Source organism: Leucopleurus acutus (genome assembly GCF_964270905.1).
Source record: "Leucopleurus acutus genome assembly, chromosome: 8".
NCBI lineage: Eukaryota > Metazoa > Chordata > Mammalia > Artiodactyla > Delphinidae > Leucopleurus > Leucopleurus acutus.
Window position 1 is genome coordinate 30568201 of NC_139151.1, and position 15631 is coordinate 30583831.

Sequence of the window (15631 nt, forward strand, 5' to 3'; positions counted from 1 at the left end):
TTTTATCTGTCTGGATTTCAAAATAAAAGTTGCTTGAACGTTTATTATGACCATGAAACTTAAACCAGGAAGTGGCCACCACTGCTTCCACAATGCTTGACACAGCGATGATTAAAAATATTTTGCTCACAGCAGATACTTGAACACTGCTAATGATTATGAATGATTTCTTTTTTACATTCCCCTGGGAAGAAGATGAAAATCAGTTCATCTCTTATATGCAGTATACCTTAACAGGTCCAAACTCTTCAGAAATATATTATCATCTGAATTAGAGAAATCCAAGTACCATGTGAACTGCCATATGGGTACAAACATTCCATCATATAGGTAACATCTTGGTAATGGTCTCCACTGATAAAATTGCTCACATTGTATTGTAAACCTTTCAAGCTTAACTAACTAAAGATGATGGGACTTACATGAAGATAAACAAAAAACCTGGCCACAAAAATAATCAAATCAACATTGCTCAAGGAAATATCCCACAGCCTATTCAGAATAAACTGCTGGCTTTATAGCCACTATATACAAAGAAAGAAAATCAACAACTGAATACCTTCTTCACTTTACTAGAAGCAGCATATTCCACACCTGAAGATTTTAGTACAACCTAATAATTTATCTGGTCAACAAACATGTGGCTAAGTTTGAATGGCAGCTCTTGTAAAAGCTGCAAGTGCCAACTCTGGAAGTAATCCAAGCAGTTGTAAACCAATCCTTGTCTTTGAGCCCTATATCTTTCAGATGCACAGAATTACAGATGTCTACAAAAAAATCTCACAGATAAGAAAATCCAATGGAATGCTACAGCCATCCACTATCCATAGGTAAAACTTTTGGCAACCTATAGCATGGAATATTCTGTACAATGAACTGGCTTCAAATAGTGCTCTTGGCTATAAAGCATGTCACCCTGAAAATAACTGAAATATACCAGTACAGAGATTCATGGGTCAGAACTGGTGAGCTAGCTTAGGGTTTCTCAACCTCAGTACTACTGACAAATTGTACTGGAAAATTATTTGTTATGAGGAGATGCCCTGTACATTTTAAAGATATCCTTGGAATAGACGCACCAAGTTGTTACAACCAAAAATGTCTCCAGTCATTGCCAAATGTCCCCTGGGGGACAAAATCACTACCATTAGAGAACCACTGGTCTAGCTGTGTTCAGGCCATTAAGCTGCCTAGACTCAACTGGGCTACCAAAGACATACCTATATGGAGAACCACCCTCTAGAAACAGATACAGCAATTAATCACAAGGTTAATCTTTATGTTGCACATACATATGCCTGTATGAAGCAGTCATGCCTAAAGTGAAGAATTTGGTCTAAAAGAGCCAATCAAGAATGTTTAGCTATCATCTCTACTATAACTCTCGAATCCATACTCAAACCCCAGATGGAAATGAAATAACTGTAAAGGATTAGAATGATTAATAAAAATAATTTTGACATCTATTGCTAGTAAAACTTAAACTATTTGCCAACTACACTAGCCTCTCCTCCAGCAACTTCTACATAGATAGCTGGTCAAGCAGTCTTCAGCTATTTGACAGTTGCAAACTTCTACATCTAACTTCTGCCTTGGCTGAGCTACTAGGAACACAGGAAACAGAAAATTTAAAACAATGAGACTTTGACGAAGAATTGTACCTTGCTCTTCTTTTTGATCAATACATATTTGAGGGGATTTTTGAACTGCATAAATTTGAGGAGGAGAAGTACATTCTATTCCTATTACTTGTGCCTGTTTTGACATCACTATGTAGAAAGCAGTTCGTGTTGCTTAGATTAAGAACACTGGGACGTAAATGAACTTGGACACAGGCTTTGTTTTACGTCTTTCTAGGACAACCATCCTCTGTCCCCACAGGAAATGTATGACGACAAATGGCTATTCATGAGGAACTCAAAACTGCAGAAAAGGACAATCTGAAGTATACTCAAAGGGGATAACAGACTTCAACTGATGTGACGTGAACATATGCGACTCTGGACTGAAGGTGGAAAAAGTAAGGTAGGGGCAATGAAGTGAACAGAAATTAACAAATTGACCCAAACAGCCCTGAACAACTATCTGGAATAGTGTTTCACTGTGTGAACAAATCATGATGTAGAATATTATCATTTTTTACCAGATCCAATTTTAGGGGACCTTGTCAAACTCCATTCTCAGAAAATGCAGCAGATATGGCTAAAACCTAATACCAATAAGAGCTCATCGAGATATATTTAAAGAGCGCTCAAGGGTCAGCATACAGACTAAAGGGAGTCAAATCCAGATGATCCTAAAGGTTCATTTCCACCCCCTTTAAGATAGCATAGCAAGAGGTAGCTCAACAGATCTGAATTAGCTCCAGGAAAGAACAGACTGAGACCAGAGACTGAACCCCAGGAAGTAAGTCCAGGTTATATCGGCAACAGTCCCACTACTAGGGTTCTTTCCATAACATATCAATCACTGCTAGGCTAAGCATACCTATTTGTGGGATAACAGGTGATCAGTAAATAGTACATTCTTTGCTATTTCTCTGCTTTGCCCCCAATAACTCCAATTTTCTAAACTTTGTGGTGCTAGCAAAGTGTGTGGTGTAAGTAAGTGTATGTACTTATATATAAGTACATGTCTATGACATTTTGCACAACAAGCTCTTACATAACTTTTCTAATATCAAAGTCTGGGTTAGGTACCTGCACAGAAAGGAGGTAACATAACAGTCCTAAGACCAGTATCCTTAGAGAGGCCTGCTTGCAAGGTTGGCCCATAACCATTGTATGGGAATTTGGATTTTGTTAAGGTTCTCACCATTCCCAGAATAGGTAAGAGTGGCTCACTGTGCTTAAGCTATTTGTTCAAACAATACGGTTTACGCTGAACACCTGCCTTCCTTTGGGGAGTCTGGAATTTTGCTACCTGCTAGACAGAGTGTGCTTACATAATAAGCCCCAATAAAAACTCTGGACACTGAGTCTCTAATAAGCTTCCTTGGTAGACAACTTTCATACGTGTTGTCACAACTCAGCCCTGGGGGAATTAGCACATTCTGTGTGACTCCAATGAAAGAAGACTCTTGGAAGCTTGCACCTAGGTTCTTGACTCCTGACTTCACCCTATGTGCCTTTTCTCTTTACTGACTTTGCTTTGCAACCTTTCCCTGCAATAAATCTAAGCCATGAGTGCTGAATCCCTTGAGTCTTCCTGGTAAAATATTGTTCCTGGGAATGGTGTGGGAGACCCTAACATGGTGCCTCTTTTACAAAGGCACTTTAAGTTTTTTACTTGCTGTTACTATTATATTCTGATGACATTACTATAATACAGTACCCAAAAAGTTTTCCTCTCTTTAGATTCACTGAAAAGACCAAAAATGTCAAAGTTAGTTGATGAAGTTAATTATTTTGGATTTAAAAAGTAGTTACTCTCTGGAAACTGTCAAATATTCATTTACCTTGAGCAACCAGATCTCGTCTCAATAATGGGTAAAGAACAGGTTCTACACCATCCATTTCTTGTATAATAAGGGTTTTCCCAAAACGTACTGCCAACTCAAGAGCTGTGATAAAGTTACTATCCTAAGAAAATAAATAAGAATACATATGAATTCCTTTATTACCTTAGATTTACAAAAGTCCTTACAGATAATGAATGAAGCTATTAACAGCAATAACACAAATATGTTAAAATTAATATGTATGTTAACAATACAAATTATTCATGATTGCTTTTCCAGTTATAAGTACTTGGTGATGAGTCAATTTAGTTGAATAAATTATCAAATAAATTCATAAATAATTTAAATAGACATATTAGAAAAAAAGGATTTTTACATTAACAATAAAAAAGCCTTTTAAATTTTCTACTATGATTTCAAATTGATGCAGAAATTTTCAAATTCTACATGCAATAAGTTACTCATCCAAGTATTAATAAAAACTACTTTGGGGGCTTCCCTGGTGGCGCAGTGGTTGAGAGTCCGCTTGCCAATGCAGGGGACATGGGTTCGTGCCCCAGTCCGGGAAGATCCCACATGCCACGGAGCGGCTGGGCCCGTGAGCCATGGCCACTGAGACTGTGCGTCCGGAGCCTGTGCTCCGCAACAGGAGAGGCCACAACAGTGAGAGGCCCACGTACCACGGAAAAAAAAAAAAAAAAAAAAAAGAAAACAACTACTTTGGTTGTATTCAATATCACATTGAATGGAAGAAGAAAGACAAGACGATGAATTCTAGTAAACTTACCTTGATGTGATAGTTCTAATTACTGTAAAAAGAACCTTTAGATAAAATTCTATAACCATTCAAGAATTTTTAGGCTTTCTGGCTAGGTAAAGAGTCATTTTAAATACCACTCTAAGCCTCCAACTGTGGTTAAAAAAATTTTAAATATTTGGATAATAATTATTAAGATCTCCTACTACAACCATAAGTGGCATTAAATATTTTATATATTATATAAATATATTACAATTATTCTTAAACACAAGTGAGTTAGATATCCCCATTTTGTAAGTGAAGAACATTTTAAAGAGTTAATTTTTCAAGCACCTGAAGCATATCTACAAAAATTAATCATACACTAGGCCTTCCCCGATAAAAAAAAAAAAACTGACCAAAAATAATTTCTTTGGTGAGATAAACATGACAGTGAAAAGTCACTACACAAAACACGATGGTTACATTTCATTGACCAACTGTCAAATCTTTGTACACAACAAAGATGCTCATTGATGAGTTACAGGAACAGGAAATTAAAAAGTCAAGGAGGTTTTCCTAATTCTCCAAACTAAGTAACTTACTTCTATAGCATCCTAGACTTGTCTTTAATCATAATTTAGTGTAAATGCTTATTTGTTTAGTGTAAGTAATTACTTAATTTTCATCTCCATGAGGGCAGGAACTACTCACTTATAAATTCCCAGGGCTTAGATCAACACCTTGCATACAGAAGCAATCAAACAAATATTCTTATTCCTTTTTACAAATTAGAAGACTAAAGCTAAGAAAGCTACATTTCCTTCCCAGGGCCCATACCAGGTAAGTTATAAGACTCAGTTTTGAATCTATGTTTTCTGATTATAGTTCTTTTCACCACAAGATACCATTACTAGTTGGTATCTAAATTATAAGTAATACACACCTGCTGGTTAATAACTTCCAAACGTGAGTCTTTCAAATGTGTCTTTAACCATTCTGTAGCTTGGGAAGAAGGGTCTACCAGAAATGGGCAAACTCGACTCTAATTAAAAAAAAAAAAAGATTATAAGCTTTCATTAAATGAAAATAATTTCCTAAAAATTATTAATCAATTAATGAGTGAGTTTTTCTCTCAGGCTTTAGAGAACACAAATATACAACTACAATGAGGAAATAAGGGTACAGTTTTTAGCGGCACCAGAGGTTACATTAATCAATTTTACCAGTAATTAATACTAGGTAATTAAATTTAACCACAGTAAAGTGAATATAGTCTTATTTACTACACAATAACACAGAAAATGTATATTAACAATACAGTAAGCAGGAGTTCTAGTCCTAAGTTGATGCCATTTGTACCTCTCTTTTTGGTTTTAAAATACACAGCCAAGTCATTCCCTAACTTTAGATATTCTTTGGTTGAATAAACCATAGAGGCCTTACAAGAGAAGTATGAGCTAATCATAAAAGTATCGTTGAAATAATTAGCAATAAAATTATTTCTATTTTAAGACTAATTTCTCTAAAGTACTACATAGTTAATATTACAAAAGGAGTATCCTAGAAGAGAAAATTACATAAGATGATAGGTTAAGATCTAACAAACTAGGAACTAAACTCATTACAGAATGCCTTGCACTAATTAAACTCTGAAACAGAAAATTAGAAACCTGGCATTGTGCCCTATACATACAATGCCATTTAGCAAATTAAAGGAAGCCAATTATACATTTATACATCTGATAAATTTAAATAGATGTAAATATATTTAAATAAATTTTAAACCATCTAATAGTCATTGTTACCTAGCAAATTAGATTTAAATAACAGCTGACCTTATTTTTCTTAAATTTTCACATTTATTTGAAAAATGTAATGCAGTTGTGTGCTATAGGGATAAAATAACACATGAAAGTCACAGTGAAGTGAAGACTTAGAACTGGGGTAGATCTAATAAGAACATGGATGTTATCTTAGTGGCATACCAAGAGGGAGAGGGATGGTGGGAATCACATGCCCTGGGGATTAACAGCATTTTATCAGAAATGCTGTTTAAAATTGTCAGCACATGGTGATAATAAAGAGCTGACTGATTTTAAAACAGCTTTATTATTGTTTTAAAACTCTCTCTAGACAATGCGGCCTTTTTTTACCTGCACCCAGAATGGACCACTCCCACCACAGCTCCACAGTGCTACCCCACTGTATGATCTTCCCCCAGCACCTATTTCTGGAGGCATCCAGAAATAGCAAAATAATATGGCTAGCAAATAGCTTCTTAAGTATTACCGAAGTATTACACCTAGGTTTTAGATCTCATTTTATGCTAGCATTCAATAGCAAACATTCCACAAGTAAACTAGATTTTGCCTAACCACAAAAATAACTATTTTAAATTTTAAAAAAGTTCTTACCCATGATTTCAAACCAATGATCTGATGCAGTTAAAAAGAGAATAAGATAATGTTTCAAAAAATCATGTTTTTAGCATAGAAAATATGCTTAAAAATTTCAAAGAAGGTCTTCGCTTGTGGCGCAGTGTTTGACAGTCCCCCTGCCGATGCATGGGACACGGGTTCGTGCCCCGGTCCGGGAAGATCCCACATGCCGCGGAGCGGCTAGGCCCGTGAGCCATGGCCGCTGAGCCTGCGCGTCCGGAGCCTGTGCTCCGCAATGGGAGAGGCCATAACAGTGAGAGGCCCGCGTATCGCAAAAAAAAAAAAAAAAAAAAAAAAAAAAGAATTTCAAAGAATACTTACAAGTTTGTGTTCATCTTATTTATACTTCTCCAGAGATTTAGAGAAGACCTCTGAGGTATATTTTAGGTCTGTGTTCCATGATTAAATGTGGTAAAATTCTACATTTAACAAATTATAGTAGATCTAAAAAGTGAGCTTTCATTCATTCATGCTAATCATTCATCTACCATATGTTGAATAATGATTATAATAAGACAACACGAGAGATACAAAAATTAATAAGATACATTCCCTTACCTTCATTGGTCACACATCTAATAAAGAAGCAAAAAAACGAAAATTTTTTCAATCAAAAAGGACACAAAATTCTATAGGTGGATCACAGGCAGAGTTAGGAGAAGCTGCTAGGAAGCAATTCAAGTCAAACTAGGTCAAAAAAAATAGGACTTGGCCAGGCAAAGAAGTAAGAAAAGCAAATTAGGCCAAAACAACAGCCTGATTGAGAGAAGAATGAAAAGCTGGGAGTATCTGGAAAACTACCAGTAGTTTGGCATAGTTGGAATAAAAAGTATAGACAAAGATGATGCATATAAAATGGCAGGAGTAATCAGAGGTCTTTCTGATCATGAAGAGCATTTTATGCCATGTTTAAGGATAATGAAATTTTTATACTGCAGGTAGTGGGTAGTCACTGAAATATATTAACCAAGGAACTGTGATGATCAGATTAACATTTTAGGAGGATCACTCCAAAATAAAGGAACTGATACAGGGGCAGGGGACCAACTGCTATAATAATGTATTTATCCAGGTACAACATGATGAAGGCCTAAGTGAAGCCACTGGCAGTAGATGTGGTTAGAAGAGAATGAATTCATGACACATTTGAGAAGTAGATTTGACAAGACTTGCTGAATAACTAACTGAATGTAAAAGTAAAGAGACATAGTAAGAATGAGTTGCAGATTTGCAGTTTGCATTACTGGACCAAGACTGTGACATCTCCAGTGTTAGGAAATAAAAGAGAAGCAGGTTATAAGGAGTGGGTGAGGAAGAGAAACAATTATTAAAGTACATAGCTACCTTTGCCTAGCATGCATGCCCCACTCAATGCATTTCTCATGGGATTATCAATCATCTAGCACTGCACACAAGAGATGAGCAGGTGACCCAAACTAACCAATCAGAATCTTTCTGGGGAAGTAACAAATACTGGAAAGGAAGGGAAGAGATATCTTTAGTCTGAGAACATAAATTGTGATAATGGTAAACCTGGAGTCGCCAATGTCTATCCTTAACACAGGGTAGAAAGAACCTATCCAAGAATAAATCCATCTCTTAAGATGGAGAGAGAGAGAGATGTCCTGGTAACACCATTCGAATCCTGAAGCTAGTCCCAATCTTCTGAACACCTCAGTTATTTAAAAGCATAAGTTGCTTTTTTTAAGGAAAAAAAAAAAGTACTAAAGTTGGCCACTAAAAGATTCTTGACTAAAAGTTTTTTTAAAAAATGATTAAAGACAGAGCTTGAGCTACCTACAAAGCTCCAGGTAACAATATCTAACAGGAAATTAGAACAACAGAGCTCAAAACAGAGGTCAAAGGCTAGAGACACATGATATCTATTGGCAAAAAAAAAAATGATTAGGTAGTGGACATTTTTGAAAGCGATTATTTTTTTTCTTCCAGTTTTACTGATATAACTGACACACAACACTGTGTAAAGTTAAGGTGTATAGCATAATGATCTGACTTACATACATCATGAAATGATTATCACAGTAAGTTTAGGGAACGTCCATCATCTCATACAGGTACAAAATTAGAGAAATAGAAAAAAATTTATTTTTCCTTGTCATGAGAATTCTTAGGATTTGCTCTCTAAGCAACTTTCATATATAACATACAGCAGTGTTAATTATATTTATCATGTTGTACATAACATCCTTAGTGCTTATTTATCTTATAACTGGAAGTTTGCACTTTTTGACTTTCATCCAATAAGAAAAAGACTATTTTTAAAACATCTATAAAACTCTATAATTTTATTTTTATTTTTAATAACCACAAGTGGGATAAGAGTAGAAACATTTTGTAAATAAAACTAAAGCTCATCTTTTGATAAGATAAGGATAATTATATTAACAGGAATAACATAAAATAAATAAGTTAAAACATATACAGAAAAACACATATCTTGGAGAGGCAGCCTTACAGCATAGACTGCCTAGATGGCACTGTTTGAATCTTGGCTCTACCTCTTGACAGCTCTGTGACCCTGAACAAGAAACTTAATCCTTTTGTATCTCAACTTCCTTATCTACAAAAAGGGATAATACATGTACCTACTAAATAGGGTTGATTTGAAAATTAAATGAGTTAAGAGTTTAAGTGCTTTACTTGTATTAATTCTTAAATAATAATATATGAAAAACATAGTAAGTACATTTAAGTGTTGATTATTGTTATGCATTTGGGATTTAATGAAAAAATGTTTTCCCTATGCAATTTACCTTTACAATTTTATGTTCTTTAGACTAATAGCAAATTAGTTTGCATTTCCTCAGCATACACTAAATGGCAGGAAAGGAAAAAAAAATCTCAGAAATTGAGTGGTATAAAGAAAACTAATTTGACACTGAACTGTCCATAAACAATAAAAAAAACATACCTAGTACATCTTCACAAGAAAAATTTATAATACTGTGAAATTTAAACCAAGAAAAATTTACAAGACTGTGAAATTTAAATTAATCATATTCTTCCATCTTCTTTCTGGATGCTTTCACTCACACCTCTCCATAGTGTCTCATACTCTCCATTTATCCCCTGAGTTCCACAATATTACAAAGATCATACAATTATCTTCCAAACAAGGACACGTTTGAGAGTAAAGAAAAAATTATTAATAATCACATCAGGAGAACAGGTGTAAATCATAGTCCAAGCAATCCAGGACATCACGGTCAAGATTTTCCCCTGCTCCTCAAGGACATAGGTCATATGAGCTTTCTGTGGCAGATAATTATTTGACTATTTCCTCACGCAGATAACACATGTTCTTCAACAGTTAGCTTAAACCAAATATGAGAATTCCAAGCATCTTTTGTTGTAAGACAAGGAATAATTTTGGACATAAAAGGCTATCCTTAGCACCAATAAGGGATTGAGCGACTATAGCCCTTGAATCTGGGAAATCCCGCACTGAATCTCTGAAAAACTTTATTGTAGTTAATGAGGAGACATGCTATATCTCTGAATCAAAAATACATTTAATTCATCACACCTAGTCATTTTTTTCTCAGGGAAGACTCCCAGAAACCCAATTTGTACATATTTAGACATCTAACTTCATATCACATTGTAATGTTAATGAGTAGATGTTATAGACTTGTTGTATCCAACCACACACGCAACTACAACAGTTTATTCTGAATCTAGTCCACCTTAGAATTAAGATAAAATGTTAACCATAATGGAAAATTCATTTCAACAAAATGACTAATTACTCTAACAAGTTTGTGCAAATGGTTTTGTTTTGTCATATAAATGCATATGTGTCTGTAAGAAACTTGGCAATATTAAATACAAAGTAAACTAAGCTTGTCATTAAAATTAATTTCAAAGACAATATCCCCCAAATTCATCATGAAAGACAACTTAATTCAGAATACAAAAGTAAATATTTTCAATTACTATTAACAGTAAAAAATAAAAATTATTGTGATATATTTTTCCTAAAAGCCTCTGATTTGTTATGGAATAAAAAAGAAAAATTCTTAAACTAGTATTTTTTTTTTAATCTGCAAACAATTGCTTTCTTGGAGTACTGAAAAAAGGAGTGACTATGAAACCTTGGGAAAGGAATAACAAATATGATAAAAAGTACTAGGTTGTAATGAATTTATTTACATACACATTTAGAGTTCCAGATTTGTAATTCTAGTGTGAAAAATAATAATAAAAATGTTTAAAAAATAAATTAAAGTTTAAGCCAAATCAAATTAAAAGAAGGCAAAATTGTGTAATCTTTGTTCAACGACTTCTATGCTAGTAAGACACCAATGTATAGAGTCAAAGCATAGTCAGCTGATTAACAGGTCAAATCAAACAATAAATTATCCAGGAATGAACAGGGACCACAATTCATACTCACAATATGAATCATATAATAATACAGCTTACACTACCTAAGGAGAAGCATTTAATGTTTATATTTTCTTTGAGATGTGGAGTTATGAGATAAAGAAATGGTGTGTGGACAGAGAGAAGGGCTGTAGAGAGGAAAGAAAACACTGGTAATATAGAGTATAAACTGCTGAGATAAAAGAACAGAAAAAACAAAACATATTTTCAAGGGAGAAATGTTATCTTCCAAATCCTGTATCAGAAAGGTAAACTAAAGTAATGGTAAAAAAAATCAAACTTCATACAAAGAAATGATTTGCTTGTATACAAGATTTTGAATTTGGTTTTCACACTCACTGCTAATTAAGGTATAATTGTTTCAACTTTAAATAATTACTTTTTGGAAACATATACTATGTAAAAGAACAATTTTCCAAAATATGCACATGGTTATCTTTAACTTATAACCCAAAACTCATCCATCTTCACTTTCCATAACTTTGTAAAACAAAATGAAATAAAAGTATAAAATTTTTATTTTTAAAATATACTCTAGATGAAAGAACTATATAACCAAATGAATCAAGTATCCCTAAAACATTTCTATTATTATCAGGAAGTTCAATTTAAAATATTTTGCCATCAAAATGATACCATTTTTATTTATACTTTTGTATTAAGGTAAAAAATAAATTACACTGAAAATTTTAGAGATGCTACCTGAATCACAAATGGATTTTTATTAGCAAAATATTTTTTACTTTTACTTAACTAAGACTAACTGTGAAAGCCTAAGGATTTGAAGAAGGTAGTTCATGGAGCAAGCTTCAAAAAAAAACATTTCTAATGAGAAGATTAAAGTAGATTAATTACCTGCAAGATAACAAGAGCATTTTCTATGGAAAGGTCATCTGATGGTAGGCCTTCACTTTTCCAAATTAACTGTTCACTTTCAGTACAAAGAAACCTCCTCAGATCAAATTCTGAAAAATTAAGATATCAATAGTACTTTGCTACAATAATCTTATGCTTGATAAAAGAAAGGGAATAAAATTATTTATAATATACTCAAACAAAAGTCCCATGATCATTCTTAATACACAATCCATTCTTCTGCATTTAGAATCAGAAAATAAGAGAAAAAAAGTTTTAAAAAGTGCAAAGGAATGAAACTCAAATTATATTTCTTCTATCAAATGAATGTTTCACAACTATAATAATTTGCGAAAACCACAAAATTCACAAAGAATTTTGGAATTCCTACATCTCATTCTACCATATGAAATTAGTGTAAAAATTAATAAAATGTTTAACTGCATTCATACAACATCAAAATAATTCAGTGGTGTCAGTTTCAAAAAGAGATTTTATGGGTAGAAGAGTCATTATAATAAAGCGATTCTCAGAACATCTGTAGAATTTAGCAAATCTAAAGTAGCTATGGTATCCTTTAACTTACAGAAAATTTTCCCCATTTAAAAAAAAGTAAAATGACAAAAATCAAAAGATGTGCTTTTTAGTATACTGAAATTTCAAATTTATGAATAACTAAATACAAACTTTCAAGACCAGCTGACTTGGTCCATTCTACCAAACAGGTTTTTCTCAGACCCTCAGGAGCAGCAGAAAGATATGTAATAAATGCAGCAGCTAGCTGAGCTCTTTTAGGAAGAGTAGCTAATTCCTCTGTTATCTCTGTAACCTGGAAAAAAAGGAGAGAGAGAGCAACATATGGATATGTTCTAAGATAGAAAAAAAATATTGATAGCTTCACAAATTGAAGTTCTGACTATAGAAAAAATCATTTATTGGTTTAAAGTAATAACATGTCTGAACAAAATTGTCGAAATGTAAAAATACCAACAAGACCTCAGACCTTGCTGTGATATTAAAACAATGTATAAAATTCCAACATATCTGTAAAGAAGAATATATTTTGTCATTGAAATTTCCTAATAATTCTAATAAACACTGTGAATTAGCATCACTTTGAAAAACATGATTTAGATACACAGAGTATGAGCAAAGGTAAAAAACAAAAATTAAGCATGGAGACTCTTTAATTAGAAGCATAGTGTGGCTAATGCATAAGCCTGAGCAGAAAGAGTACCAAAATAGGAATAATGAAAAGAGAAACACAGAATTGACTGGAAGGAGGAAGATTTGAAAGTCTTCCCATGCCATGCAAAGTAGCTTCAGTTTTAACCTGCGGTAATAATGAGCCACTGAAAGTGTTTAAACAGAGCAGTGAGTGATGTAATGAGACTGGGTTTTAGAAAGATAATTCAGCTGACAAATAAGAATCAACTAATTAAAGGGTCAGATAGGAGAAAGACAAGTCAGGAGAATTCAGGTGAAAAAAGAAAAAGAAGAGAATTAAGGAGGGAAGACAACTATGAGGGATATTTGCAAAGGGATACAAATTAATAGAAGGAGTCTAAGATAATCCACATATTTTTAGTTTTGATGCCTATAAGAAAGATGCCTTATGAGACATAGGAAATAAAAGAGATTTCATATGAGAAAAGAAAATAAGTTAATTTAGACATGTATTTGAGTTCCGGAGACAGCTGAATGCCAATATCTAAGGTATAGTTACAAATATGAATTTAAAAGTCAGCAGATTAGAAACATAGCTCTGGTCAGCATCATCATTTGGGTGATATTCTTAAGACTGGATGAGAATTCCTAGAATATCTGCAGAGAAAGGAGCTGAGGAAGAGAATACTGAGGGGGCAATCGACATTATTGGATAAGCAGATGAGGAGGATCCAGCAAAGGCAGGAATCTAACTGCTTAAAACAAAAACAAAAACAAAATCAAAACAAATGAACAAAAACAAGAGACAACACTTTAACAAAGCTGAAATAAGAGAGAATCTCAAACACAAATAAATAGCTGACAGTGTCAAATCCTAAGAGGACTGTCTTGGTAAAGGTAAGTCCAAACAAGGCTCTAAACAGTACTAAATTTTCCACAACTCATTTTTACCACTACCTTTTCCTAACTAAAAGAGGAATAGGATGCTTTGTCTAAAATCCATTCATATAGAGATATTTTGCTTAAAGACTAATTCACGGCAGAGCTTCAAGATGGCGGGGGAGTAAGATGTGGAGATCACCTTCCTCCCCACAAATACATCAGAAATACATCTACATGTGGAACAACTCCTACAGAACACCTACTGAACGCTGGTAGAAGACCTCAGACTTTCTAAAAGGCAAAAAACTCCCCATGTACCTGGGTAGGGCAAAAGAGAAAAGAAAAAACAGAGACAAAAGAATAGGGATGGGACCTGCACCAGTGGGAGGGAGCTGTGAAGTCGGAAAAATTTCCACGCATTAGGAAGCCCCTTCACTGGTGGAGACAGGGGGTGGTGGGGGGGAAGCTTCAGAGTCATGGAGGAGAGTGCAGCAACAAGGGTGCGGAGGGCAAAGTGGAGAGATTCCCGCACAGAGGATCAGTGCCGACCAGCACTCACCAGTCTGAGAGGCTTGTCTGCTCACCCACAGGGACAGGTGGGGGCTGGGAGTGGAGATTCGGGTTTCAGAGGTCAGATCCCAGGGAGGGGACTTGGGTTGGCTGTGTGAACACAGCTGGCAGGGGGCTAGTGCGCCTCAGCTAGACGGGAGGCAGTCCGGTAAAATGTCTGGAACTGCGTAAGAGGCAAGACACCATTGTTTCGTAGTGTGCAAGGAGACGGGATTCAGAGCACCATGTAAATGAGCTCCAGAGACAGGCGCAAACCGTGGCTATCAGCGCAGACACCAGAGATGGGCATGAGACACTAAGGTTGCTGCTGCCGCCACCAAGAAGCCTGCGTGCAAGCACAGGTCACTATCCACACCTCCCCTCTCGGCAGCCTGTGCAGCCCACCACTGCCAGGGTCCTGTGATCCAGGAACAACTTCCCCAGGAGAACACATGGCATGCCTCAGGCTGTTGCAACAAAATGCTGACCTCTGCCGCTGTAGGTTCAACCCGCATTCCGTACCCCTACCTCCCCCTGGCTTGAGTAAGCCATAGACCCCTAATACGCTGCTGCTTTAATCCTGTCCCGTCTGGGCAGGGAACAGATGCCCTCAGGCGACCTACAAGCAGAGGCAGGGCCAAATCCAAAGCTGAACCCCAGAAGCTGGGCGAACAAAGAAGAAAAACGGAAATCTCTCCATGAAGCCTCAGGAGCAGCGGATTAAAACTCCACAGTCAACTTGACGTACCCTGCATCTTTGGAAAACCTGAATATACAATGAAACATCCCAAAACTGAGGCAGTGGACTTTGGGAGTAACTGCAGACTTGGGGTTTGCTTTCTGCATATAATTTGTTTCTGGTTTTATGTTTATCTTACTTTAGTATTTAGAGCTTATAATCACTGGCAGATTTACTTACTAATTTGGTTGAATTCTTCCTTTTTATACATATATAAATATTTTTCCTTTTTCTCCTTTTGTGACTATGTATGGATATGCTTCTTTGTGTAATTTTGTCTGTATAGCTTTGTTTCTATCATTTGTCTTAGGGTTCTGTGTGGCTTTTTTTTTTTTTTTTTTTAGTATACATTTTACTGCTTGTTATCATTGGTGGATTTGTTTTTTGGATTG

The 15631-nt window shown here is 35.1% G+C and overlaps 1 protein-coding gene across 1 annotated transcript in view; it reads right to left on the reverse strand.

Moving 5' to 3' along the window:
- LOC309964926 (cytoplasmic dynein 2 heavy chain 1-like) overlaps nucleotides 1-15631 on the reverse strand; it is a gene marked incomplete at both ends in the record, with an annotated part of 239188 nt that overhangs the window by 188564 nt on the left and 34993 nt on the right. Inside the window, 4 exons of the mRNA XM_082844100.1 lie at nucleotides 3458-3581; nucleotides 5146-5244; nucleotides 11903-12012; nucleotides 12590-12731. Of these exons, the coding sequence (XP_082700226.1) occupies nucleotides 3458-3581; nucleotides 5146-5244; nucleotides 11903-12012; nucleotides 12590-12731 (475 nt within the window). The remainder of the gene's footprint in view (nucleotides 1-3457; nucleotides 3582-5145; nucleotides 5245-11902; nucleotides 12013-12589; nucleotides 12732-15631) is intronic.